Source organism: Erythrolamprus reginae, chromosome 2 (genome assembly GCF_031021105.1).
Source record: "Erythrolamprus reginae isolate rEryReg1 chromosome 2, rEryReg1.hap1, whole genome shotgun sequence".
Classification (NCBI taxonomy): Eukaryota; Metazoa; Chordata; class Lepidosauria; order Squamata; family Dipsadidae; genus Erythrolamprus; species Erythrolamprus reginae.
Window position 1 is genome coordinate 202,577,231 of NC_091951.1, and position 27,299 is coordinate 202,604,529.

General features: G+C 43.4%; 2 protein-coding genes across 5 annotated transcripts; both read left to right on the forward strand.

The window, feature by feature from the left end:
• The first annotated feature begins 1,363 nt into the window (after nucleotides 1-1,363).
• On the forward strand, nucleotides 1,364-16,052 carry FAM3A (FAM3 metabolism regulating signaling molecule A). 3 transcript variants are annotated; one of them, XM_070741325.1, is made up of 10 exons: nucleotides 1,364-1,914; nucleotides 3,635-3,756; nucleotides 3,996-4,109; nucleotides 5,712-5,735; nucleotides 7,838-7,961; nucleotides 8,081-8,139; nucleotides 13,193-13,243; nucleotides 13,601-13,685; nucleotides 14,808-14,934; nucleotides 15,042-16,052. In XM_070741325.1, exons 2-10 carry the CDS (start codon nucleotides 3,744-3,746, stop codon nucleotides 15,138-15,140), a joined length of 696 nt encoding a protein of 231 aa, XP_070597426.1. In that variant the 5' UTR covers nucleotides 1,364-1,914; nucleotides 3,635-3,743; the 3' UTR covers nucleotides 15,141-16,052. The 3 variants fall into 3 exon arrangements, with proteins under 3 accessions (XP_070597426.1, XP_070597428.1, XP_070597427.1); XM_070741326.1 differs by lacking the exon at nucleotides 1,364-1,914 and adding an exon at nucleotides 1,928-2,221; XM_070741327.1 differs by lacking the exon at nucleotides 3,635-3,756 and having other exon boundaries at nucleotides 1,656-1,914.
• Nucleotides 16,053-22,012: 5,960 nt separating this feature from the next.
• SLC10A3 (solute carrier family 10 member 3) lies at nucleotides 22,013-26,703 on the forward strand. Of its 2 annotated transcripts, none has more exons than XM_070741328.1 (2): nucleotides 22,013-22,132; nucleotides 24,889-26,703. In XM_070741328.1, exon 2 carries the CDS (start codon nucleotides 25,030-25,032, stop codon nucleotides 26,314-26,316), a length of 1,287 nt encoding a protein of 428 aa, XP_070597429.1. In that variant the 5' UTR covers nucleotides 22,013-22,132; nucleotides 24,889-25,029; the 3' UTR covers nucleotides 26,317-26,703. The 2 variants fall into 2 exon arrangements, with proteins under 2 accessions (XP_070597429.1, XP_070597430.1); XM_070741329.1 differs by lacking the exon at nucleotides 22,013-22,132 and adding an exon at nucleotides 24,134-24,157.
• Nucleotides 26,704-27,299: the final 596 nt, after the last annotated feature.

Below are 27,299 nucleotides of genomic sequence, written 5' to 3' on the forward strand. Positions count from 1 at the left end.
AAGGGAACACTCAAAGAGCATTTCCTAGATTTGAATGAATGAAATATTCTAATTAAATATGGCATCAGACCAAAATGCCTACGGGACCGCCTTCTGCCACACGAATCCCAGCGGCCGATTAGGTCCCACAGAGTTGGCCTTCTCCAGGTCCCATTTAGTAAACAATGTCATCTGGCAGGGCCTAGGGGAAGAGCCTTCTCTGGGGCGGCCCTGGCCCTCTGGAATCAACTCCCCCCTGAGATTCGAACAGCCCCCACCCTCCTTGCCTTCTGTAAGATGTTGAAGACCCATCTATACCACCAAGCATGGGAGGATTAATTTCTCCCCTTACCTTTCCTAACTCAACATATGAGATTGGTATGATTGTTTTAGAATTGTTAGTTTTTTATAATAATGGGGTTTTTAATATACAGTGTTCCCTCAATTTTTGCGGGGGATGCGTTCCGAGACCACCCGCGAAAGTCGAATTTCCGCGAAGTAGAGATGCGGAAGTAAATACACTATTTTTGGCTATGAACAGTATCACAAGCCTTCCCTTAACACTTTAAACCCCTAAACTGCAATTTCTCATTCCCTTAGCAACCATTTAGATTATTACTCACCATGTTTATTTACTAAAGTTTATTAAAAAAATATTTATTAAAGGCGGACAAAAGTTTGGCGTTGACGTATGACGTAATTGGGTGGGAAAAACCGTGGTATAGGGGGGAAAACAGCAAAGTATTTTTTAATTAATATTTTTGAAAAACCGTGGTATAGCCGTTTCGCAAAGTTCGAACCCGCGAAAATCGAGGGACCACTGTAGTTTATATTGGATTTGTATTTTATTGTATCTATTGTTGTTGTGAGCTGCTCTGAGTCCTGGGAGAGGGGCGGCATACAAATCTAATAAATAATAGTGATAATTTGCACAACTATTCCATTTGCACAACAGCATGTGAAATTGATTGTCAGGGTTGCTTCCTAAGTGGGCAGTTTGATTTCACAGAAGTTTGATTTACTTGGAGTTACACTGTGTTGTTTAAGTGTTCCCTTTATTTGTTTTGAGCAGTATGCCTCAAGCACGTTGCTCTCTCGGTGTAGCTTTTTATCTGGTCGCCTTTCCCCTCCCCTTTCCAGGACGTCATTTGGTTTCCAGGAAATTCCCAAAGAATGCGCGGAAGCGCTCCGGATGCCCGATGTAACCTTTACCCGCAATTGCAAAGTGGGCTGCGGCTTTTCCAGGATTTCTCCGAAACGCTGGGGGTGGTGGTGTTGTCTTCAGGGATCTTCAAACTTGTCAACTTTAAGACTTGTGGACTTCAACTCCCAGAATGCTGGGAGTTGAAGTCCACAAGTCTTAAAGTTGACAAGTTTGAATGCTGGGAGTTGAAGTCCACAAGTCTTAAAGTTGACAAGTTTGAATTCTGGGAGTTGAAGTCCACAAGTCTTAAAGTTGACAAGTTTGAACTCTGTTTTAGATGAAACCCTAGCAGTGCTCTTCACGCCAGTTAAGCCGCGAAGGGTGCATTCCTCGGGAACGCGTGTGCGTGTGTAGCGCAATAAAGGAATGAGGCCAGTAAGCCGTGGGAAACGCTTTGGAATAGCGGACGAGACAGCGGGCGATGGCCGGCGGCGGAGCGGGTGGAAGGGCTCCGTGCCCCCGGCCTGGAGGTGGGGGGGACGAAGGCTTGGGACGGCCGAAGGCGAACTTGGTCCGAGCGGAGGCGACCGTAAGCAGTTCTACCCGGGAGGCTGGGCGGAGTCGCCGACAGAAGAGGAGGAGGAGCTGCGAACTGCTGCTGCTGCTATTACTTCGCCAGCCGGAAAATCTCGTTTCTTGCCTTGGAAGGAGCCGAAGATCCGTGCGGCTTGCATAGGCAACCGGACGCTGCCGGAGGGAATCATGAGGCGACGGGGGTGTTTGGGAGATGAGTACGTGGGCCGCGGGGGGAGGGCTCAGGTAGCAACTGGGGAGGGATGGGTGGGTGGGGGGCGTAAGAAAGAAGGGAGGCCCTGCGCGAGGGCCCGGAGGACTGGGCTGGGGGCGGGAAACGTCGACCGGTTGCAGGGTCTTTGGGGCTTCCCTGCCAGCGACTGAGAGGCCAGAAGCCTCTCGCTCGCCTCTCTCTCTCCGGAGGGTGCTCAACTATGACGACGCGTTCGTGCGGTTCGCTTGGCAACAATATGGCAGTGGTTTGCCTTTCTGTTTTGTCCCGCCTGTTCCAGCCAAGCTTATTAGGTTGTTTCGTTTTATTTATGTGGGGTGGGGGCGTGGGGGTGAACGGGAAGCGTGAGGCCAATTTGCTCCGGTTTGTATCGGGGGCAGGCAAAATTGGCGCTTCTGTGACATGGGGACTTCAACTCCCAGAAATCCTGAGCTAACATGGTTGCCTCTGGAATTCTGGGAGTCAGAAGAGCCAACTTTGCCTACCCCCCTACCCCCACTCCCCGGTTAGTTGAACAGAATTTAATTCCCCAGGATTGTTCTCTTTCTTGGACACCTCCATATGTTAAGGAAGAGAGAAAGACGCAAGGTTCACCCTCTGTAGATGATGGGGAAATTTAAGTTGCCTTCCTGCTTATAAGGCTTAAGAGAAAAGTAGAAGAAGAAAAAGAAGGCGAGGGTTGTGGAGAGCAACGCTTTCAGAACCTGAGGTGCTCCTTTGTCATAGAAGTCCATATTCATACCTGTCAAGGGGAGAACACATCAGTAACACTTTATCTCCCAAGGGAATGGAGCCAGATGCTCTTTTTTGGGGGGGGGGAAAGTGGCTTAAAGTAGTAACTCTTAAGTTGCTGAAATGTCTCTCAAAGGAGAATTAGATTTGGTCAGAGGAGAGGGAATACAGTTAAGGAAAATGGGGAGGGAGAAAGAGTTTTCTAAGTCTAAAGGCTGGAAAAAAAGAGGGCTGCAGAGTTCACAGTGCGTCAAGTCAAACTTGACACAGAGGGTGAAGTTTAATAGTATCCCTCCCCTGCCAGCTAACTCTACAGCATTTTGTGGAGGTCTTGGTTAAAATCTGAGCCTTGCAGTTCTGGAAATCGACCCTTACTTTAGGCAAATAAAATTGTTTTTGCCTACAGACAGGCAAGAAGGAAAAAAAGGAAATTTGCCTTGCCCTGCTCAGGAATGTTTTTTTTTTTACATAGAGTTCTGCTTCCACAATTAGCTATTAAGTTTCATGTCATTAGATTGGACTACCGTTTTCCACAAACCTCTGAAAAGTATCCAGCAGTTACAATATTACACTATGTTTAATGTAAAGTATAGCTACAAATGTTCTGGGGTAAGAAAATTCACAAGGCCTCTGCTATATTGCCTTGAGGGAGCTGCCTCGATTTATCCATAAGATGGCAAAGCAATTGCAGGTTTGATGATGACACTTTTTAAAACAAAGTATTCAAAATTAATTTAGTTGTAGTTCAATTTTTAATGGTTTGGTGTTATATGAAGTGGCCAGCAGCCTAAAATCATGAAAATCTTACAATATGGTTTTGTTTGATTTATTTTGTCTGTATGTTATGATGGTTATATTTTTATGTGTGTGCTTATTAGTGTAGAACTCATGGGCGTTTGTCCTAAGTACTGGGGGTCATGCAGGAGTTTTATCTTCCTTGGGTTGATTCTGACTGCCATTTCTGATCTCTGTAGTTTGAAGGGTACATGTGACTAACCTACCTCAGACTCCCTCACCCATTCTGCTACCTCAGGAGCCTAATAGCATTGGATTTCCACTGGTTCTGGACACTCTCAAGGGGCCATGAGACTAGCAGGTGAGCTCTGGATGGGAGAAAAAAGTGGCAGCAAAAGGCAGCCCTTCAGACAGGAAAATAATAGTTTTTAGCCACTGACATCCAGTAGCCCTTTAGAGTATTTAAGCTTTTGGGATATATTGGGGAAAATTGTAACCACTACTGGATGAATGTAGTGTAGCAGTTGGATTCAGACTTTCTTCAGGGTTTCATTTTTTGGCTTTGCTTTGACCTGACTCCATTTTTCTTAATTGTTTTAGGTCCTCTTCGTGTTGTTGTGATTGTCCTGACAGCAGGGCTGACCTGGATCCTTGTCAGCATCTTGTTGGGGACCCAAAGCGGTTTCTCTCGCCTGCAGCAGTTCCTCCTCAACAGTAAGAACAAGGATTCCTTACTCTTGGTCTTCATTATCTTCAGCCGAATGTTCAGTAGGGCATAAAAATATTTAGAAGACTAAAAGAATTTTTAGATAGGCTTTTTCTGACCTAAGTGCCTTCCAGATGTCTGGATTTCAGCTTCCAGAATTTCCCAGCTGCATGGTCATTGCTGAAAAATTTGAGAATTTTGATGACTACATATATAGAAGTTGCCTAATTTGGGAAATATCCCTGCACAGCCATTAGATGTGAAATCTAAATGAAATCTTTGTATATGAAAGTATAACTCCAAGTATCAGGGACAGATAGAAAAGAAGACTGGTCACCTTCATTGGATTGTAAAGTCACTGAAGAAATCCATACACTTGTCATGACAATTGTCTATTGAATTGTAGACAAAATTCATTGGCAGTTTGGGCCTCTTTTTATTTTATACAATGTCCTCGGCCAGCCTTGGACCTGCAAGTAAGTGAAACTAAAGCTGGGTTAAGGTGCAGCTATAATCTGTGCACCAGTTTTAGCTGAAATTAGGACAAAAATGTGGATCAAAGCCGAGAGAATTCAGAGACCCCAGCAGAGATGTTTGGTAATTTACTGAGCACAATTTATTATGTTACTTATCCTAAACTTTTAATTTTTCTTTGATGACTAACCCTCCAAATTACTTCTGAATACCCGCTTCTACTTTTTATTCTAGTGCATTTTAATTACTCCCATTTCACCTGTTTTATGTGATGCATGTATTTATTTTGCTCAAGGGCTTATTGCATTTGTTCTTGCAACAATTTCATAAACCAGGCTCAATATTAAATAAAGAGGCAGCGTAAAGTAATTGAGATTGAATAATGATTCAGAATGTGGAACCTTGGAGCGCTGTAACAAACCTAATGACACCTGATGCTTTAAGCCTGTCAGGTCAGAAGAGGCAAGTCTTTCTTAGCTTGCTGTTTTGAATGTCCTTTTCAAGCTTAATCGGAAACAAATCTTTAAAAGTAACCTTTTGGCTCATTCTGTGCTGAAGTATTGAAAGATGAAGGAATCTTCAATATTGGCTCCTGCCAGTATTGAACAGATGAGGTAGGCAGGGGGTCCTGCCAACTTGGAAAACAGGGAAGTCAGGGAAATCATTGGTTTGAGAAATGTCAGGAAATTATCAGGGAATTCATGAAAAAAACAGATTAAATCGGGGGGGGGGGGGGGAACCAAACTGTATTAAAAGTCAGTGGAAAATCATGGTTTTTTAAAAAAATGGATCACGCTGCCTGACAGAGTCCAGCAAAAATGAGCACAACTGTGGCAACAACTTGCTTCCTTAGCTACCGATATTTCTCCATGGCTCAGCCGTTTGATATGATGTCATCTACAACCACTTCTTAACTAGATTGCAAGTTACGGGGAAATGTCAGGGAAATATCAGGGAATTTTAAAATGCTTTCTCCCTAGACACCCTGGGTAGGGCATTAATTACAGTTTTCAAACATAAATTGCAATTTTAATCATAAATTGCATCTGTCTATATCAGACTAAACCTTTTAGCACAGAGTCATAACTCCACATTGAATATATTGCTGATGCTACTGTTTCTTTGCTTCCTTGCAGGTCCAGAGAATACTCCCGCTACAGGTAAGATGATTGGCTACATTTCTGCACCATTCCTACCATCCCACCCCCCATCCTGGTGCCCCCTCCTTTTGTTCCTAGTTAGTTGGAGTAACAGTTTGCAAGCAATACATATGTAGAGCAGACTTCTCTAACCAGGGGCCCTTCTATGTTGGGTATTTCCTTAGTTATTGCTGGTAGTGGGAGTCTTCATACATATAAGACTTCCTGGACAATTAAACCATTACAGCTTTCAAACAGTTCTTGAATTGTGTCTGACTAAACCAAAATGTACCATTTAGCACAGCTGAAATAAATGTCAAGACAATCTGTTACAAGTATCTTTGACTTACGAAGGAATAGATCCTGGAATTGTGGATGAATGTCCATGTGATCACTTTGCTGAATGATCACAATCCTGGCTGTCCTGTTAATCAACCAAATGCGTCATTAAGTGGATAAAGTAAAAGAGCTCCCCCCTGTATGCGAGAGAAATCCAGTGACTTCGTTGGGAATAAAAGGGGGTGGGGGACCATTTCCGGTCCTCCGCAGGAACTCCTCCTCTCCCAGTGCACGAAAGTGGCAGCAATTCCAATATTCTTTGCCGGCTTCTCCATTGACTTTTTGGAAAAGCTGGCAGAGAAGATTGCAAATGGGGATCTCGTGACTGTTGGGGTGCTTGGCAACCAGTTGTAACTGTGAATAGGATTCCAAGTACTGTACCCAAAATGCAATCATGACCATAAGGGGTGATGAAGTGACGGTGGTAGCTTAAAGAACGAGTCATATAAGTAGTTTTTTAAAACAATTAATCATAACTCAACAGTCATTAAACAACCAGTTATAAGTCAAGAATTATCAGTAGTGTTTTCACTATGCTGGTTGCCATGGTTAAGAGAAACAATAAGAATGATTAACAATTGTTCACAGTTAACACACAGTTAAAGAAATGAGGGAGTTCTGGTAGTCAACAAGTCCTTTTGCCCAGACACTCTCACTAGTTGAGGGGTATATGATTTGGCCCATACAAGGAAGAATAAATGACTAAAAATGCAGACAGAAATTATATAGTGTAGGGCTGGACACAAGGGAAGCTTGTGTGGTAACTGTACGTGCTTTCTTGGGGAAACCAGACTTGCATTAATTCTTAGCTCCCTTTTTGCTGCAGTGTCACTGCAGAATATGTAATATGATTACAGGTATCAGATATAGGATAGGGGGAAATGACACCTTTCTTCTTAACTCGGTGAGAAGGGAATTTTTATAGCCAGAGTGCAAGATAAAGAGATGACATATAAAGCATGTTTCTATTTGCTACTCATATATGTGATGGTCCGGTTCCCAGAATTCTCAGTTAACATGACAAAAAAAAAAAAAAGCTAAAGAATTCTGAGAGGGAAGACAGGTAGAGGAAGGCTGGCGTAAGACATTGCAAAGACCAGTGGGAAGCCAAGATCCCATGCCACTTGTCTGTCTTGTCTGTCCTGGCTTTGTGTCTCTCTTTGCTATCCCTGGAATCCTGACTCTTTATCCATCATTGTCAGATTTGAACAAGATCAGAGTGGTCTCGGCAAAGAATTTTGCAGGCAGCCGCAGTAGTCATCACAGTGAGTTCAGAGGAGTTGAAAAGGAGTTGGGGATATAGGACAGCATAATGGACTTCCATGTAGTAGTTCTAAGATGATGGTCTTCCCTACATTACCTTCTGCCCCCGTGGCCCCTTGCTCAGGTAGCAAAGATGTCTTTCCTATTTCTTTTAATTCTTGAATATAGGAGGCTTTGTGTGCATTTTTTCTGATTTGTAAAATGATTTTGGCTGGGTGGTGGTGTAGATTCCCCTCTCCTGAGTAGGCCCTTAAAATTCTCTAACTGCCCTGGCACCAGGTCTTTTTTAGCTGGTTTGAAAACTGCCTTTCAAATCCTTGGGACACTGAAGGTTGAGTGTAGCATGCTGGTGCTTATGCTAAGTCACCACAGTTAGAAGGGGAAACGTTATGGTTTTTGCTGTAAGCGTAATGAGAATAATTGCTAGTCCATACTAATCTGGAAGTAGATGCAAGATAGTTTTCCACTTCAGTATACTTCTGACCAGGGACTTGAACATCTCACCCTTGCTATCTTTTCAGAACAAAGGCCAAAGAAATATAAATGTGGCCTTCCTCAGCCCTGCCCAGATCATTCGTTTGCCTTCCGGATGACAAGCGGTGCAGCCAATGTTATTGGGCCCAAGATCTGCCTTGAAGATAAAATGTAAGTCAGGCAAAGTCTTGACAGTTGGATACATTTCTGCAAGTCCATGGGACTGACTACACTAGACCCTTGGATAGTCTCCTTTTGATGGATCTGATTTGGCCTTTTGTTTGTTTCAGGCTAATGAGCAGCATGAAGGATAATGTAGGCAGAGGTCTGAATGTTGCCCTGGTGAATGGTAAGATGGACTTATGCTTTATGCTAAAGTTGTATGATTTTATAATGCCAGACAGCCACTAAAGGGGCTTGAGTCATGGGGGCTCTGAAGCTATTGCTTCAAAAGATGCTCACCTCTATTCTCCAATATATCTAGTGTTGGACTCATAATCCATAATATTAGGCACCGTGATTTGGTTCCCTTTTTTTAAAAAACATATTTTTTTTAATTGATTTTTTAACAAAGTTAATATACACACAACATAAAACATTGCATAGTGAAAAAAATTGCCCACCACCCCGACACACACATATATCCCACCACCATATCGGGAGTGTTTTTATATAAACCACTATAAGCCAAGAGCAAAATATCTAATTACATATTATAGAGTGATTCCAATTTATTTCTTGTAGCTTGGTCTCGGATTCTACTCGTCATATATCTTCTTACTTTGTCCCACCGTCCCATCAGTTGTTTCAATTCAGTTTCATTATCCAAATTTATCCTTTTATCCATCATTTCAAATTGAATATGGTCCACCATGTACCTATACCAATTTTACATTGTCCATTTTGTCGCATCCTTCCAACCCAAAACAATTACCGCCTGAGCGCTTGCTATTGCTGCTTGTTTTATTTCTCTAAATTCTCCCATCACATTGCTTTTAACTAATACTGTCATTTCCTTTGTGATTATCCATTGTATATTTAACAATCTATTTATATCCTCTTGCACTTTTTGCCACAATTCCTGCACTATGGGGCATTCCCAAATCATATGCATAAACACTCCTTTATCTTGACAGCCGTGCCAACAATTACCCTATACCTTCTGCTGAAAGTGTGCGAGTTGAATGGGAGTATAATACCACTTATGTAATATTTTCCTTCTGATTTCCCTAATTCTTGTATTCTTAGTTTTCCTTATATTTTCTACTATATTTTCCATCTCTTGTACCTCTACTTGTATCTCATTTTGCCACCATTTAGTCAATCCTTGAATCGTATCCCCATCTGATTGCACTAACAACTTATATATATTGATTGTTTGCGCCTTTATATCCTCACTTTTTTCTCTTATTATTTTCTCTAACCCTGTCTCCTCCCTCAATACTGCTTCTTTATTCTCCCTTTCATTAAGATATTTACATATTGCATTTATTTGTAGCCATCTTTCCTTACCTAACCACCATTCTATATGATTTCTACTTGGCCTGCCATCCTTCTCATATAACTGTTCTATCTTGGTTATCCCTCTTCCCTTCAACTCTGTTATAACCCTATTCAAATTTGTTTCATTGTCTCTATTTATTACATAAAGCGATGACAGTTTAGATTTATATAATCCTATTTTCCCCTGCCATTTTTTCCAAATTTCCATAGTCCCTTTCATGGGACCTATTAATTTACCTAAGTCACTCCTATTCCACATAATAAAAATTAATTCTCTATTCTTCATCCCGTTTATCTGTTCTTCCAGTTTCACCCATTTGTTTTCACATCGTTGCAACTCCATTAACCTTTCCATTTGAAAAGCTTCCCTATACAGCTCCAAACAAGGAACTCTCCATCCCCCCTCTTTTTCATTCGCAATTGACCACTTTTTCCTTATTCTTGTTCTCTTATCTTCTTCAATCCAGTAATTAAGTTTTTTGTCCCACTCTTTAAACTTAAGTGTTGATAGCCCCCCTGACAGCACCTGAAATAGGTACATCATTTTGGGAACTATCATCATTTTTAAAGCTCTTATTTTAGAGATTCTCCTTAACTTTTTCTCTTTCCAGCTTCTCATCTGTTTCAACATTTTCCTCCATATTAACCTATAATTCATCTCAGTTTTCGGTGGGTTTCTCAATAACCAAATTCTCAAATATTTGATTTTTTTTTTAGTCCTAATTTCAACCCTCATTCTTTCCTAATTTCTATCTGCTCTCTCGGACCTGATTTTTCCATATTAACCGACAGTCCCGATTCCTGTTTAAACTCTTGTAAAATGTTTGTTATACCTTTAATCATCTCCATCAGGGTCTGGGTCAATATAATTGCATCATCTGCAAATAAATTTATTTTCATTTCTAATTCCCCTATTCTATATCCTGCCCAGGTGTTATCTTGTCTTATCTTATTAGCTAAGATCTCTATTGCTATTACAAATAATTTTGGAGATAAAGGACATCCCTGCTTGGTGCCGTTTAATATTTTAATTCTCTGCGTTCTTTGTCCATTCACTCTTATATACGCTTCATTCTCTTTATAAATCTCATTTCTAATTTCACAAAATTTCCCCCCCATATTTAGTTCCTTACATAATTTATATAAATAGCTACGGTTAACTTTATCAAAGGCTTTATACACATCTAATTTCAGAATTCCCAATTTCCTTACATTTCTAATTGGTTCGCTTATTTTCCTTCCCTTCACGAATCCATTTTGATCCTCTTCAATTATTTTTGGTAAAATATTTTCTAATCTATTTGCCAATATTTTCATAAATATTTTATAAATTTGATTTGCCAAACTGATAGGATGGTAGGACCCAGGCTCTCTTAAATATCGACCCATCTTCAGAATAGTAACAATTTCTGAAAGCTTCCATGTCTGCGGGATATCACGGTTTAACAATATATTATTGAACAGTTTCCCCAAATGTGGCAGCAATACATTCATATAAGTTTTGTAAAATTCCCCTGTAAACCCATCTGGGCCCGGTGCTTTGGCTTGTTTTAACCCTTTAATTACTCTAGCAATTTCATCTTGTGTAATTTCTGCATTCAATATTTGTTTATCTTCTTCACTTACCGGTACTATTTTCCCAACATTGAGGACTCCTATCTTCACCTGCTCCTCTTTATACAAATCTTCATAATATTTCCCCATTATCTTCTCTAGCTGCTTATTATCATATCTAACCAGTCCACTAGAGTCTCTCAATGCTAAAATACAGTACATGATTTTTCTTTCCTCTTCTTTAGATATCTGGCCATTTGCTGCATTGATTTGGTTCCCAACAATTTATTTGTTTGGCTAAGGCCGTCATTTGGGGGCACAATGTCATGGGGGAGGGGGGATGTTGGAATATTGAGGAAGGAAAGAGATACAAAACTTAAATTCTAAAAAGCGGAACTAACCAAATGGCACACTTAAAAAATATCTCAAGATGGAAATGAAATGCACTATTATTTTATTATTATTATTGATTAGATTTGTATACCGCCCCTCTCCGTAGACTCGGGGCAGCTCACAACAGTGATAAAAACAACATATAATGACAAATCTAATAGTTAGAATCTAAAATGACAATACCGTGTTTCCCCGATAGTAAGGCAGTGTCTTACTATCTTTTTACCCCCAAAAGCCCCACTGTGTCTTACTTTGGGGGTATGTCTTATATTGTCCTGGGCACCGGGGCCGGCTCGTCTTCGGGCTTTGGCGTCCACCCACCCCCAGCCCCGTACCGCTTTACGGGCCGGACGATTGGGGGGGTGGGGGGGACGCGATGCAAAGGAAGTGAAGGGGACTACGGGTGCCGGGAAGGCATGGAGCCACGTGCGAACGTCGCGGCGCGCGTGTCCTTTCAGACCCCCCCCCCGCCGTTTCCCGCCTCCACTGACAGGGTGAAGGTAGCTGTTCCCGGAGGGCTCTTCTTGCCCGGGTTTTTTTTATGCGCCTTGCCCGCCACCGCGCCCTGGCCTTTGCCCAGGGAGCCCCGCTAAGCCTTCTGCGCCTGACTCGGCGAGGCGAGAGGGAAGAAGGAGAAGCGCAAGTGGATGCGGAGCGCCCGGGAGGCATTTATCCGCCCGGGAGGCATTTATCCGTCCTTCGCTTTGACGGCGCTGGTCCGAAGCGAGCCGAGCAGGCGGACCAGCGCCGTCAAAGCGAAGGACGGATAAATGCCTCCCGGGCGGATAAATGCCTCCCGGGCGCTCCGCATCCACTTGCGCTTCTCCTTCTTCCCTCTCGCCTCGCCGAGTCAGGCGCAGAAGGCTTAGCGGGGACCAGCACCGTCCTTCGCTTTGCCAAGCCGGGGAAGAGGCGGTGGCGCCGCGGCAAGGCGAAGGACGGCGCTGGTCCGAAGCGAGCCGAGCGGAGGGGAGCGCCGTCCTTCGCCTCGCTGCCACCGCCTCTTCCCCGGCTTGGCAAAGCGAAGGACGGCGCTGGTCCCCGCTAAGCCTTCTGCGCCTGCGGCTGGGGGCATTGCCCGGGCCCTTCCAGTAGCGGCTGGGAAAAAAGCAACAGAGCAGCCCGCCCAGACCCGAAATGATCCCGTCGCTGCCGCCTGCAGAACCTCTACCGCCGTCCAACCTCGGGGAAGGAGGAGGCGGGCTCCCTCTCCCCTCCCTCCGCCTCCCTCCACTGTGCTCGCAACTGGCTGCCCTCCCGTCGGCAGCCGGGTTAACGAGAGGCTGGGCTGTCAGCCTCTGGGAAACCCGGCGTGCCCGAAGGGGGTCTGCATCTCGGAGGCATATGCAGAGCGCAGGTGGCTGAGGGAGGCGAGGCGAAGCGAATTCAGGGCGCGCGAAGGAGAAGCCGGCTCTCAAACCGATCGGATTACCTTCCGCGCCTTAACATTTATTTATTTTTTCCCCACCTGAGCGGATGCACCGGGACTCGCGAATCCGGTCTGCTCAAAAGCAATTTAGATCGGGAGATAGGAGCCTAAAAACACTCTTCTTTTTTTTCCTTTTTCTTTTGAATACTTCCGTGTTTCCCCGAAAGTAAGACATATGTCTTACTTTCGGGGTATGGCTTATATTAGCCAACCCCCCTGAAACCCCCCATATGTCTTACAATCGGGGGGGTCTTACTATCGGGGAAACACGGTAGTACATTTAAAAAGTCTAAAAAGCAAGGAATCCCAGTATATAAAAACATACATACAGTCATATCATGCACAAAAACTACATAGGCAGGGGGAGATGTCTCAGTTCCCCCACACTTGACGACAGAGATGGGTTTTAAGGAGTTTACGAGTAGATGTCAACCATATGATAAAAGGAAGATAGGGAGGATGTGCCAACAGGCTGGAGAATAACGTAAATGGGGCCACTAACCCTGCTCTGCTTTGTTTTCAGGTGTGAATGGAGACTTGATTGATGCCAAGTCTTTTGATATGTGGGCAGGAGGTGAGTGTGGTAATGGAAAGTATTTGGTATTAACAGATACAATATAGAGTGATCTGGAACAGGGTTAGCCAACCCCCAATCCATAGACTGGCACTGAGCCATAGTATGCCAGAAACTGGGCCACACAAAGAAGCAAAGCCCCATCCGCAGGATGCAGACAGCATACAAAACCCTCCGGTCCACGGAAAAATCTCTTTCCATGGAACCAGTCTCTGGTGTCCAAAAGGTTGGGGGCCACTGGTCTGGAGAGAAGCTGAGGCAGTTCTCTGGAAAAAAAATGAAAGGATGCTGTAGATACAGTATATAAGGAAGGCTGAGCTAAACCACCTTACCTTCTTTAACTCTTCTCATCTCCAGATGTGAACGATCTGCTAAAATTCATCCGGTCATTGCATGAAGGAACATTGGTATTTGTTGCCTCTTATGATGATCCTGCCACCAAGTGAGTGTTAAATGATGTTCACTCAAAAATACACTGATTCATATGATTATTATTATTATTTATTGGATTTGTATGCCGCCCCTCTGTGTACTGACAATCTGTACTGACATAAAACATTAAGAAACATTCTTATATACATTACAGCATCCTCAGGATTTTGAGAAACCAATACTTGGAAGTTATGTAATGGGAAAGTAACATATGTCTAGTGTAGCTAATAGCTATGGAGAACCTAAGCATCCATTAAAGCTTTCTAAGTTGGCTTCAGCCACATCCTTTACATGCAAGTTGAATAGTTTTAATAACACAATAAGGATTTCCTTTTTCTTGTTTAAATGAACCTTTTGGTCAACATATCAGCTGTCTCTTGTACACAAGCAGTCACAACAAAGTCATGTGAAATTAACAGTTTTACAAGTTTATATGTCAACCCTTAATATAAAAGGCATTTAAAATCTCCCCCCACCGGCTCTCCTGAGCCATGAAAGGGGTACTGATGCAGCCCAAAGATCGGATGTCTAACACGCCAATTTAAGAGCAAAAATTGGGTTGTCAGATCTGACCAAGAACAGTTTTGTGCTTTTAAGAATTGTCCAGAACACTAAATTGGAGCAGCTTTTTCCATTGAAGCATCACATTGCTCCTTGAAAGAGAAACATGTACTTCTGTCAATCACCCAAATTGGAACACTGAGAATATCTCCAGTTATTATATATATAGATATAGATGCTGGAGAAACTATTCCATATCTTGTCCCAAAGGTGGTCCCCCCCCAAAAAATCTACGGAGAGGGGCGGCATACAAATCAAATAAATGAATAAATGAATGGCAACTGGAATTTTTAGTTTTTCTTTTGAAGAGCTAAAGAAGTTTCTTGGATGAAAAAGCACCTTTGGGACAAACATGACTTGGGTGATTGAGAATCCCCATATTCCAAATCTTTTTTTTAAGCCATTGCCTTTGATTTAAATAAGAGGGTTAGTGGGAGTGAATACGTAGAAGGTGAAAAGGAAGCTGCTTTAATCCACCTAAAAATACAAGAAGGAAGAGGAAATCAGAGGGAGTAAAAGAAATGAACCATAGAGAGGTTTCCCCTGAATCATCTTCTCTGCTTCACTCCAGAATGAACGAAGAGGCCCGTAAAATCTTCACAGAATTGGGCAGCAAATTTGTTCGGGAACTGGCCTTTCGAGACAGCTGGGTCTTTGTTGGAGCCAAAGGAGTGCAAGACAAGAGTCCCTTTGAGCAGGTATTTGGTTCAGGACCTTGGAAGGTCTCCAGAATCAACTGAAATAATCTCTGAAAAAAGAGGTGAGTCAGTCCCCGTACAGACCTTAACCTTTGCTCTTTTTGCAGCATGTGAAAAACAGCAGAAGCTCCAACAAGTACGAGGGTTGGCCTGAAGCCCTTGAGATGGAGGGCTGCATTCCGCAGCGAACCAGCGATGTCCTGTGAGAGTCCATATCTTCGACATTTCAAGTGAATTTTCATATGGGGAGGGGAGAAAAAGTCTTCAGTCTTCCACTTATTGTTGTCTACCCTTATTGTGGCAGCTGCCTTTTTCCCCCTTCTCCACAATGGCCTGTTTGGGAGTACTTTAATAAGGCCAACCAGTTGCCCTTTTCAGAAAGGTTTTCTTGTCCTGGACTTTGGAAAGAGAGAACGTGTAACAAAAACCTCCTTATTGCCGGATTAGTTCTCACTTCCCTTCTCTAGTGCCTTACGTTTTTCCCAGGTGAAGGGGCTAATCCTCCTTACCCTGTTCCCTGCTAATACATTTGCAGAGCCAATTGGTTTCCTTTACTGAGAATTGGGGTTTTATTGGTGATCATTTAAAGCAGGAGGAAGAACTCTTGGGCTGGGGGAGATACCATGAAAAATGGGAAGGTCCCTTCCTTTCTTTACCTCCACAACATGCTTCTATCATGCCTTCTTTACATATTTGCACCTTTCTTGGATCCGTGCACATCTCAATCATACATGCGTTCTTTGCATGTATAGAATCCCAGCACTGCTCAGATGAAAAGCATGGAGGCAAAAGGAAGAGTCCCGTATTCATGAGGTTCTGCCAAAGGAACCACTCTGAATCAGAGTTGATCTATTTTAACACCACTGCTGTTCCAAAGGCACCCCCCTAAGTTTGCTAAACTTGAGAAATGACCAGTTACTGCTTCCTGTAGTGTAGTGTTGGTGCTTCAGTTTGGGAGGGGACCGGGTGAGGACTGAGTCTTTCTTTCATCCTTTTGCCCATGTTCACTTTTTTTTTTTTTTAAATAGAGTGTAGTGGAGGGAATCCAAGCTGAAAGTTTCCATTTTGCCCAATCGTTGTTGCTGAACAGCTTCTTCAATAAATACTGTGTAAAACAACTGAGGCTTGTTGTTTGGAATGATTGCTGCCCGCCCCTCCCCACTCGCCCCCAAAAAACCACCTGGTTCATCCCATGGGATCTATAATGGAAAATAATGTGATTATGTACTTGTTGAATTTTCTATTGCAGCTTTATTTACTACCACTGCCAACATTCTGGCTGGTAGACTTTTGTCCATTGTCAGTTGATCTATCTATTGGCAGAGCTTTCTCCTCTACGATGTATCTTGCATGTGAGCTTTGATGCTCCGTTTTTAGATGTTTTACTTCTGCCTCTCTTTTACCTCCTCTCATTACATTGTGGGGGTGGGGGGGGGGAATCATATGAGCATTGAAGCAGCCAGATTACAATACTTGGAAGGCAAGAGAGAAGGCAATTACTATACGATATCAACTGAAAGTTACAAAAGCATCTGCGTTTTATTTTACATTTTATTATCACCATTCTTCACTAATCCCACCTTCCACCCCGTGGGTCTGATTGATTTGAATTACATGGCCAGGCATCTTTCAGAAAGCCAGTAAATTTGGGCCATCAGACCTTCAGAGGGAGTCTTGTATTATAAAGCAGGCACTGCAAGTGAGAAGGCACACCTGTCTTCTAGAACTCAAAGCATGCTACTCTGCTGGATATAATGGAATAAGCAAAGCTAATTGAAGATAAGTAGTGCCACAAATAACCAAGCTCCAGGTTAAGAAGGAATGTATAATTAAAGTATTATACAACTGGCATCTTGAATTACTCTCAAAAACCTATAGGGAACCAGTACAGCTTGCTAGGTAGTGATGCTACCAGGGCTCATTATGGTGCGCCCACAACTACTCTTGCCTACCATCTACTCTTCCAGCAAGTGTTGAGAATTGGGCACCAGTGTTATGTTCTATGGGAGTGCAATCCTATTCAGAACCAATACTAGAGAACTTCCAGTATTGGGGAATTCCCCAAACCCACAGCTGAGCCAAGTTGGTCTGGTAGTTATAGCACTGGACAACAAACTCAAGACTGATTTCTAGTCCTGCAGTTGGTCATGAGACCAGCTGCGTGGTTTTGGGCCAAGTCTCTCTCTCTCAATAGTTTGTTGTAGGAAGAAGTCAATGACAATCCACTTCTGAAAAATTGCAAAGAAAATTGGAGGTATTAGTCTGGGCAGTTGCCAGGAATTAAGACTGTCTTGAAGGCACTGCCACCTCCCCATTCTTGCTTTTGTTAAGCTGGTCTGTTTTTCTCACAGCCTCCAGATAATTTGACAGCAGCATCTGGTTTGGCCTAGGGTGGGTGTCCCCAAACATGGCAACTTTAAGACTTGTGGACTTCAGCTCATAGAATTCTCCAGCCAGCATAGCTGGCTGGAGAATTCTGCAAGTTAAAGTCCACAAGTCTTAAAGTTGCCAGATTTGAAGACCTCTGGTCTAGGGTATAGATTTATAACTAGGTGTCATCAGGCTATTGATAGCTGACCTCTTGATGGATGGGCTCATCTAGCAGCTTCATGTATTGTAGATATTAAATAGGATAAAATAAAATAAAAGCAGAGGTCTCAGATCTATTCCCCTCCATCAACACTGACTTGAACGGATTCTGGAAGAAGGACGAGAACTGTCGAAACACCATATATCTCCTACTTCAAATTCAATGGAGAAGGATTGATTAATGGTATTAAAAGTTGGTGGGAAATCAGGTAGGTTTAAGATGGATGCAGTAGCCCACCCAAATCCTGTCAAAAGATAATCTACAAGGATGATCCAGGCTATTTCAGCACCAGGCCTCAATCTGAAACCATACTGAAAGAGATCCACATACTGTAATCTGATTTCTCCAAGGCTCTTTGTAAATCAAATATCTTCTCAATAGATTTTCTTAAAATATTGGAGAACAAGCAAAAATTGCAGAGTTCTATTGAATCTAGGGATGCTTCTTGAAGAAGGGAAAGACCACTTAATCTTTCAGTGCCAGAGGAACCATGCTCTCCAACAAACACACCATTATCAGATGGATCCAGCTGTTTTTCTCCTATGAAGGCCTTAATCAAGGATCTAACATACAGTCGTGGTCACAGAAGTGAAAGTTTTGTCTTCTCTCTCAGTTCTTTTCAGAAGGAAACACACTAGACTGTATCTAGTCAATTTCTGAATAAACTGAATCTAACAGAGTAGATCAAAGCAATTTTATCTGTCAGGTGCTTAGTCTTCACGGTACTTCTGTTTCTGCAGCCCTCTCCTTCTCTGGAAGAGACTGGATTACAGTGGTACCTCCACCTACAAAAGCCTCTACTTACGAACTTTTCTAGATAAAAACTAGGTATTCAAGATTTTTTGCCTCTTCTCAAGAACCATTTTCCACTTACAAACCTGAGCCTCCGAAATTGTAATCGGAAAAGGCAGGGAGAAGCCTCTGTGGGGCTTCTCTAGGAATCTCCTGGGAGGAAACAGGGCTGGAAAAGGCAGGGAGAAGCCTCCATGGGGCCTCTCTAGGAAACCTCCTGGGAGGAAACAGGGCTGGAAAAGGCAGGGAGAAGCCTCCATGGGGCTTCTCTAGGAATCTCCTGGGAGGAATCAGGGCTGGAAAATGCAGGGAGAAGCCTCCATGGGGCTTCTCTAGGAATCTCCTGGGAGGAATCAGGGCTGGAAAAGGCAGGGAGAAGCCTCTGTGGGGCTTCTCTAGGAATCTCCTGGGAGGAAACAGGGCTGGAAAAGGCAGGGAGAAGCCTCCATGGGGCCTCTCTAGGAAACCTCCTGGGAGGAAACAGGGCCTCCACCCTCCCTGTGGTTTCCCCAGTCGCACACATTATTTGCTTTTACATTGATTCCTATGGGGAAAATTGCTTCTTCTTACAAACGTTTCTACTTAAGAACCTGGTCACAGAATGAGTTAAGTTCGTTAGTAGAGGCACCACTGTATTTTAAACAAAGGTAGGTGACAGAAAAATGGTCATGTTTTGCTGCTCTTCTTGCCATAAGGTAATCCTGAAGAAAGGTTCTTCTTACCCGTGCTCAATCATATTTATTCTTCCAACAATGGAAGTAGGGTCTTCTTGTTACTTCATCTCCTGGAGTTCCCCAGAAAACCATAAAGCTCTCTGGAATCAATGGGTAGCAACAGCTTAATCCAAGGCCACTGCCTTAATTCCACTTGGTCACTAGGGCCCAAACCAAACCATGCATTAGGAAAAGCCCCAAGTTCCTCTCCCAATGGGGTCCATCAGTCTTTGCTAGGCTGATCAAACCGATTCACCATCCTTGCAGTAAGGAATACTTAAGAGAACCCCAAGGCTAATAGAGAGGGCTTGTCAGTGGCAAGGAGTAGATAGCAAGGATTACCCTCTACACACACACTCAATCATAGACACAACGTGTCAAAGTAATCTAGCCTTTCTTGACCCAATGCCATCCAGATGTACAAAAACTGCAGTTTCTGAAAATATCAAATAAGCATAGCTGAGAAGAGGATTTGAAGTCCAAATACACTGATCAACTGCTGTTTTGTAGTATCTTCCAAACATATTGTCACTGCCAGCTGGTATCTTCCAGGACAAATTAAAATCTAATGAAGGATGATTTCAGGCAGGAAATTTGTCTGGGCCTTAGATACTGATTTTATATTGCTTTCTCCTCCCCTTCAAAATACAGTATATAGCCAATCTAAGCAGGCTATCAAAAACATGAATTATGTACTGTTGGCATGTATAGCATAGCATATAGTATAACACTATTAAATTGTGGAGCTTGCAACTTGTTAATACGTTTTATTAGTAGCTATCTGGAGATTAAATCAAATTGCTTATTAAAGAAAGGGTGGAAATGGAGAAGTGCCAGTCTAAATTAAATAGGGAAGAGGTCTTAGGATTTCACAATGCTTTTTTGCCTGCCTTTCACTGATAGACTCTTCCATCAAATATATGCAATTTATTGCAATATTTTGATGACCATGGTAGTGATGGAGCTGGGCTTTGAAAAGATAAGTAAACTAAACATATTTTGAATTACCAGAAAATTTATTTCTTATATTTTTTGTTACTTAACACAGGAGTGAGTAAAGTGTGCCTGATCTCTTTTGTAGAAACTGCTCTTTCCTTGATTGCTCTTGAAATTTAATACCAAAATATCATGTTACATTGCTTAAACTTTTGCAATTGTTTATTTTCAATTTAAGTCAGAAAGGTTTTATTCATGGCTGGATTTAAAGAAAAAAAATAAGCCCTATCTCCCCCCCCCCCCCAGAGTATTGCCTTTGACATGGCATCCAAAGACCACAGGCTACCCTTCCCCCAGAAACTTCTCCATCTTTGAACCAGGGCCAATCTTATTTGAATGCTTGTCAAAATAATCCATTCCATCATCATCTGCTATCCTTTCCTCGTGAAAATAAATTATTCAGGGCATGAGAAAGCTGGCTAGGTCAAGACACTGCAGGGAACCCTGCTGACATCTGAAGAGCATGCGTCAACCAAAGGGGTTGTTGCATTCCCTTTGGTGGAAAGGGTTGGGTTTCAGTAACTACCGTGTAACAATTTGATAAGGACTGGAATGCTGATATGACTTCAACTTTTAGCGGTGCGCTAGAGGTTTTTTGACATTATATACAGTATAAAGATCTATCTATAAATAGATCTATCCTAGTCTCCCTTAATTTTCAAATTCAGCAAAAACATTGTATATACACACTTACATACTGCTAAAAAAAAATAAAGGGAACACTCAAATAACACATCCTAGATCTGAATGAATGAAATATTCTCATTCAATACTTTGTTCTGTACAAAGTTGAATGTGCACAACAGCATGTGAAATTGATTGCCAATCAATGTCCTAAGTGGACAGTTTGATTTCACAGAAGTTGGAGTTATATTGTGTTGTTAATAGTGTTCCCTTTATTTTTTTGAGCAGTGTATATATATGACTATATATACATATACATACATACATACACATATAATACATATACTGTATATATATCACATTATTTACTTTGTTAGAATCAGTACTGTATACTGTATGTTCATTGATGTCATTCCCCCTACCCTTCCTGAGTTATTGCTTCTAACAATTCCCCGAAACTCTTTTAACTCCTTTCTCAGATTTTTATCTTTTATGGTTTAGGTTTCTTTTCTTTTCTTAGTTCGTTAATCCTTAATTTTTTTCTAAGGGGCACTTTACCATTGTCCAACCATTTGAAATCTTCCTCTCATTTCCCAATTTTCTGTTGGGTTTTTTTGCCACTCCCCCACAATGTTGTATTCCCCGACTATTCTTTCGCCAGTTCTAATCCCACTTCAACTCCCCCACCTCCCCAATCCATTTATTTAATGGGTATGAATGAATTCCTAATCCTAGCACAGCAAAATAGCAATAGTACAGTACTCAGGTCAGTCAATCTGAGGATAAAAGACCCTCAATGCTCCAATAAAATTGCGGGGATGATCGCTGTAATTTTTCTTCTTCTCCATCATCGCCTAATCCTTTCGGGGATATAAAAGAGTGTTCCTGTTTCTTCCAATCGGGTGATCGGGTACATTTCTGATCTAGCCAATCAAGTAACAACTTTATTTAATGCTTCCTGGAGCAAAAAAAAAAAAAAAGGGGGACATTACCATTAATTTCTATTTCGGGAAGAAGCGGCTGTCTGCTCTCTCCAATCAGATCGCTATTATTCCCTCATGGTTTTTCACATACTGACAATAACGCTTCCTGCTCAAGAGATATGAAATGCGGTTTTGGGATATATATATCCCCCCCCCTCTCTCTATCTATATGTTTATATTGTAACCCCATTTATTACAAGGCAAGCGACTAAACATTCTTCCCGCTAAAACTGAATTTGGGGTTGTGGTTTCTTTTTCCTCCTTGATTAAAAAAACTACAATTCCCAGGATGCCCTAGAGTCACGGGGAGGGGAGGAGAGGCGGCTCCTACCATGAATTCGCATTCTTGTGTGGGCGTGGTTAGGACTGTGGCGCACCACCCGGTGGGCGGGGCCGGGCATGGAAAAGAAGGAGCGGACGAAAAGCAAACAAATCGAGCGGGTTGAGTTGCGGCTGGTGCCGGCGAGCGAGCGAGCGCTTGGGAACCGAGCCCGGCAAAGGTTAGATCGCGGAGCTATTCTGATCTCCGGGGGCCGTTAATCCGTGTGTGTGTGTGTGTGTTAAACCTACTTAGGACAGAAATGGGGGAGGGGGTTCTAAACAATAAAGCTGGGCTGTAACGGATACGATCCGCTTTGCGGAAGCTGCTTTCCTAGGGAGAATTGCGTAGGCGGTGTGTGTGTTTTTTTGAGGGGGGCGAGATTGAGAAATATCTCCCCCCCCCCCCCCCAGTGAAAGGAGGTGCGCAGTCTTTGGCTTGTATGTGAGAAGGGTATACAGTATAAGAAGAAAGAGGACGATCTGATGATCCCCTGCGTACCTTACTAATGGATCAGGGTTTATTTGAGGGGGGGGCATCAGCTTCTTTCCCAACAGGTGTTTAGTAGCAGCTTTAAGACAGAAATGACTCAGCTGGATTGAGTTGGGGGGGACGACGGAATATGAGGAGTGGGGCTTACCTGCCCTGAATCCGCCGGTTCACGGGTCTCCGATTTCTCTCCCCCTCCCCTTTTGCTGACGCGGGAGGGACTCCGGCTTTGGAGTTGTCAAGACTTGCTCGCATGGTGTTTTCTTTCCCTTCCCGCTAGGAAGGATTTTTATTTGGGAGAGAGGGTTGCGGGGAAATCTGGAAGTCTTGTTTTGCCTGGGCAAAGCTGTAAAAAAAGAGGGAAGGGTTTACTAACATTCAGGGCGGTCAGGTTGAAAGGATTCAGAACTGGTATCATGTACATAAATATTGTTATATCTTCACATGCTTGAAGAAAGAAAGACATAAGATCTAGTTAAGAAACTGTAATTATGTATGTCTTTGAGACGTCTGTAAGGTATATACAGTACCTTCGGAATTGTCTTCTGCTGCATGGATCCCAGTGACCGATTAGGTCCCACAAAGTTGGCCTCCTCCGGGTCCCATCCACTAAACCAGTGTTTCCCAACCTTGGCAACTTGAAGATATTTGGACTTCAACTCCCAGAATTCCCCAGCCAGCATCTGCTGGCTGGGGACTTCTGGGAGTTGAAGTCCAAATGTCTTCAAGTTGCCAAGGTTGGGAAACACTGGGCTAAACAATATTGGCTGACAGGCCCCAGGGGGAGAGCCTTCTCTATGGCGGCCCCAGCCCTTTGGAATCAACTCACCCCAGAGATTAGAACCCCCCTCACCCCCCTTGCTTTTTGTAAGTTGCTAAAGACCCACTTATGTCACCAAGCATGGGGGAACTAAGATACCCCCAGGTATATATAGTTAATACATGGAATGATTGTGTTGTATGGTTTTAATGTGGGGTTTTAGATGTTTTTAATATTAGATTTGTTATATTGTATTATTTGTCCATGGAGAGGGGCGGCATACAAATCCAATAAATTATTATTAATTATTATTGTTATTATATGCATTGATAGTTGGATGAATATGAAGTGGGGTGGGGATAAAAAAACTTTTACCCCCCCAAAAAAAGATTTAGAATGGAGAAAGGGGTTGCCAACAAACTTCATTTCCCTGAAACAATCCAAAAGAGAGAAGATGTACCTTACACCTTCCAGGAAAAGCAATGGTGGCTTTGAAATTACCCTGACATCTGCTCAAGGTATTTGGGAGAGCACAGAGGGAAGGCTGTGCCAAGGATTTTTCTCGCCTCAGGCAAAATAAGGTTTTGACAGAATAACATTTTGTAGTCCTGTTATTTGCAGACTGAGACTCGTATACTGTAACTGTAGAACATGTAATAGCTTCCACTCCCACCATAATCCTCACAACGGAATTTTATGCTAATGCACTTAGTGGAGCTTTAACCTGGCAGAGATTTGGATCAGTTGGCGTAATTTTCTCATCTTTGTAATTGCAGAGACCGTGATTCTAGCTATTGGATTGGTTCTTTCCAATTTCAGGGCTTTAAGACATGCCAAGGCCTTCTGTTGGGGATTTCTGCCCATAGCTCAGAGATATTTCCACTACTTGGCCCTGCAAAGTTGGAAATACTTTTGTTGCGTCTTAAGGCAACATAACTTTGGAAAAGGTTGGGAATTGTAAGCATCGGGACAGCGACTTTCTAACAGAAATGCAATTTGTCAAACTTTGATTTGGTTTTTTTTTTGCTGATTTGATAGGTTTGTTTTAGAAATGGCTAGTCTATGTTATCACATAAAAGTAAAAAGTTGAGGTTTTATGTAACTACTTTATTTTACTGCCCCAAAAGGAGGTTAGAAGTCTTTTTGTTTTCCCCTCGCCCCTATGCTTTTTTTCTCTTCCCCTTTTCCTCCCTTGCTTTCATTTTTCTTTGCACTTCCGTATTTTATCTTTTGATAAACTAATAAAACACTACGAGGTGAGAAATGCAGTTTGTATAATGCCAGCCCCAGCTGCAGCCCCAAAATGTTGTGTCTGGATAAAGTGATTTAAGCCTTTACTGTACTTCCGTACCTCTGTGATCGCTAGCCCTCTGCCTTGACTTCATTGGAAAATTATTGTAAATTACTCAAGACCCATCTATACCGCCAGGCATTGGGGAGTTGAGACACCTTTCCCCCAAGCTTTTTTTATATTTATGTTTGGATATGTATGTGTTGTTTGCTTTTTAAATATGATAGGGTTTTTATTTGCTTTTTAATTAGATTTGTTTTCACTAGAATATTGTTTTTATTGTTGTTGTGAGCCGCCCCAAGTCTTCGGAGAGGGGCAGCATACAAATCTAATACATTGAATTGAATTGAATTGTGTCTCTCGTCATCCTCACTTCTCATCCCCCTTCTCTGGTTAGGTGGAAGGTCATCATCAGAGCCTGTGGAGCTGAAGCTAAGAACATGATCCCCTCCGAAGGAACACAACGGCCATGACGTTGGAGCAAGGAGAGCTCTAGTGGAATGAACCCCCCGGCACGCCTTCGTCAGCCTTTGGCACCATGTCTGGGACACGCATTCTCTTCCTCTTCTTCCTCAAAATTTTTGTAACTGGCTGGACCCGGGGAGCAACAGTCGGTGCCCCTTACCTGAACGTTGGGGACGGAACTGTTTTGGAATTCAATTTCCCCGAGCACAGCCAGGGTGTTTTGTTGGTCACTTGCCACTATCCGGGATCCGGTGCCTGGCTGAGTGCATCTTCGCTGGAGCCTACGGTGGTGGCCATAGAGAATGTCACTGCCTCCTGGGGAGGGAGCTTCACCGTCACTTTCCAGTCTGGCTTGGCTGGTCTGGCCCCACTGCAACTGAGGCTGTTGGAACAGAACCGCCTCATTGAGGAACGCATGGACTTCCGGATTCGGGTTGACACTTCCGATCTGGAGCCGAGCATAAGAATGAGCCTGGGCCACTTCTCGGAGAACCCCATCCTCTTTGCCCTCCTGCCTCTTATCTTCCTCAATAAATGTGCATTTGGCTGCAAGGTGGAGGTGGACGCTCTCCGGAGCCTGGTTCACCAGCCTCACCCGATCATGCTGGGCATCCTAGGCCAATTTGTCGTCATGCCCCTTTATGGCTACCTCATGTCCTTGGCCTTCTCTTTGCCAAAGGCACTGGCCTTGGGGCTGGTGATTTCTTGCTCCTCCCCCGGCGGTGGCGGTGGCTACCTCTACAGCTTTCTACTGGGTGGAGATGTCACCGTGGCCATCTCCATGACTCTCCTGTCCACCATAGCAGCCACGGGGCTCATGCCCCTCTCTTCCAGCTTCTACGGGTGGCTGCTGGGGGCCCACGAGACTCTGCACGTGCCCTTCCTGAAGATCTTGGTCACTCTCCTCTTCATCGCGGTGCCCATCTCTACAGGAATGCTGGTCAAGTGTAAGCTGCCCCGCGTCTCCCGCCTCCTCCTCCTCCTCATCAAACCTTTCAGCTTCACCCTCATCGTCGGAGGCCTCTTCATGGCTTACCATATGGGAGCATTCATCCTAACCAGCGTGCGGCCCCCCATCATCCTGGCCGGTGTTACTGTGCCCATCTTCGGCTTGTTGCTGGGCTACCTGCTGGCCTGGTGCTTAGGACTGCCGGGGCCACAGCGTCGGACGGTCAGTATTGAGGTCGGGGTGCAAAATAGCCTGCTGGCCTTGGCCGTGCTGCAGCTCTCCTTCCAAAGGGCCCAAGCCGACTTTGCTTCCCAAGCCCCCTTCATTGTGGCCCTGAGCAGCACGTCTGAGATGTTGCTGCTTGTCTTGGGGAACTTGGCCTACAACAAGCTCTGCTCATCTGGCTCTTAAGACCCCTGGGAAAATGGAGGCAGATACCAAAGATTTAAACTCTGGGTGTGGCCTGATCAGAGATGGACACCAAAAGCCTTAGGAGCTGGATGTGAGGACCCCCTTGGTGTGTGTGTGTGTGGGTAACCAAGACCTCAGCCTGAAACCCACGATGGGGGGCTCAGATACCAAGGGTCCCTTAGCAGTGGCATATCCCACAAGTTGTGGGGGCTTCTCTTTTCTTTTTAAATTCAGCTTGTTTTTCTAAATAATAAGCAAGAGGTATCTCTGGAGCTTAAAACTCGAGTTGCACAGACCGAGGAGGGTATAAAGGGGGCGAATCTGTCCTGTTTCGCCTCACCCACTCAGCGGGATACAGGGTTTGAATAAAACACAACTGAAGATAAATCTATTCTGTCTGTCTTTTTCAAAAATAGAATAATTTCGCTGCTGGAGGAGATGCAGAGCTTAGCAGGATAATGAAGGGGAAGGAGGAGACTTTTTGTTTTACACCTAATCACTTATACACTTAATCACCACCAATGATTAAGCAGCTGCCTGGAGAGCATGCCTGGAGGGCAGTTAAAAATGTAACAAAAATAAATGCTCAAGTAAGATTGGAGTTGCATGTTAAGAAGAGCCATGCTGAATTACGGCAAAGTCCATCGAGTCCAACATTCTGTGTCACACAGTGGCCCACCAATTGTACATGGGGATCTTGAGCAGAAAGAGAAGGCAAGACCCTCCCTTTCCTTTGTTAACTTTCCTTTGGGGAATGGAAAATAATAGAAAGAAATACTTGGCCCATCTATATTAATACAGTGGTACCTCTACTTACGAACTTAATTCATTCCGTAACTAGGTTCTTAAGTAGAAAAGTTCGTAAAAAGAAGCAATTTTTCCCATAGGAATCACTGTAAAAGCAAATAATGTGTGCCTTTGGGGAAACCACAGGGAGGGTGGAGGCCCTGTTTCCTCCCAGGAGATTCCTAGAGAGGCCCCAT

What these genes read in the sequence shown, in the direction of transcription:
- SLC10A3 (XM_070741328.1), top strand. Translation starts at nt 25,030, where the DNA reads ATGTCTGGGACACGCATTCTCTTCCTCTTCTTCCTCAAAATTTTTGTA.
- FAM3A (XM_070741325.1), top strand. An exon ending in GCAGCAGTTCCTCCTCAACA is followed by an intron (nt 4,110 to 5,711) that starts GTAAGAACAAGG and finishes GCTTCCTTGCAG; the next exon opens with GTCCAGAGAATACTCCCGCT. An exon ending in ACAAGAGTCCCTTTGAGCAG is followed by an intron (nt 14,935 to 15,041) that starts GTATTTGGTTCA and finishes CTCTTTTTGCAG; the next exon opens with CATGTGAAAAACAGCAGAAG.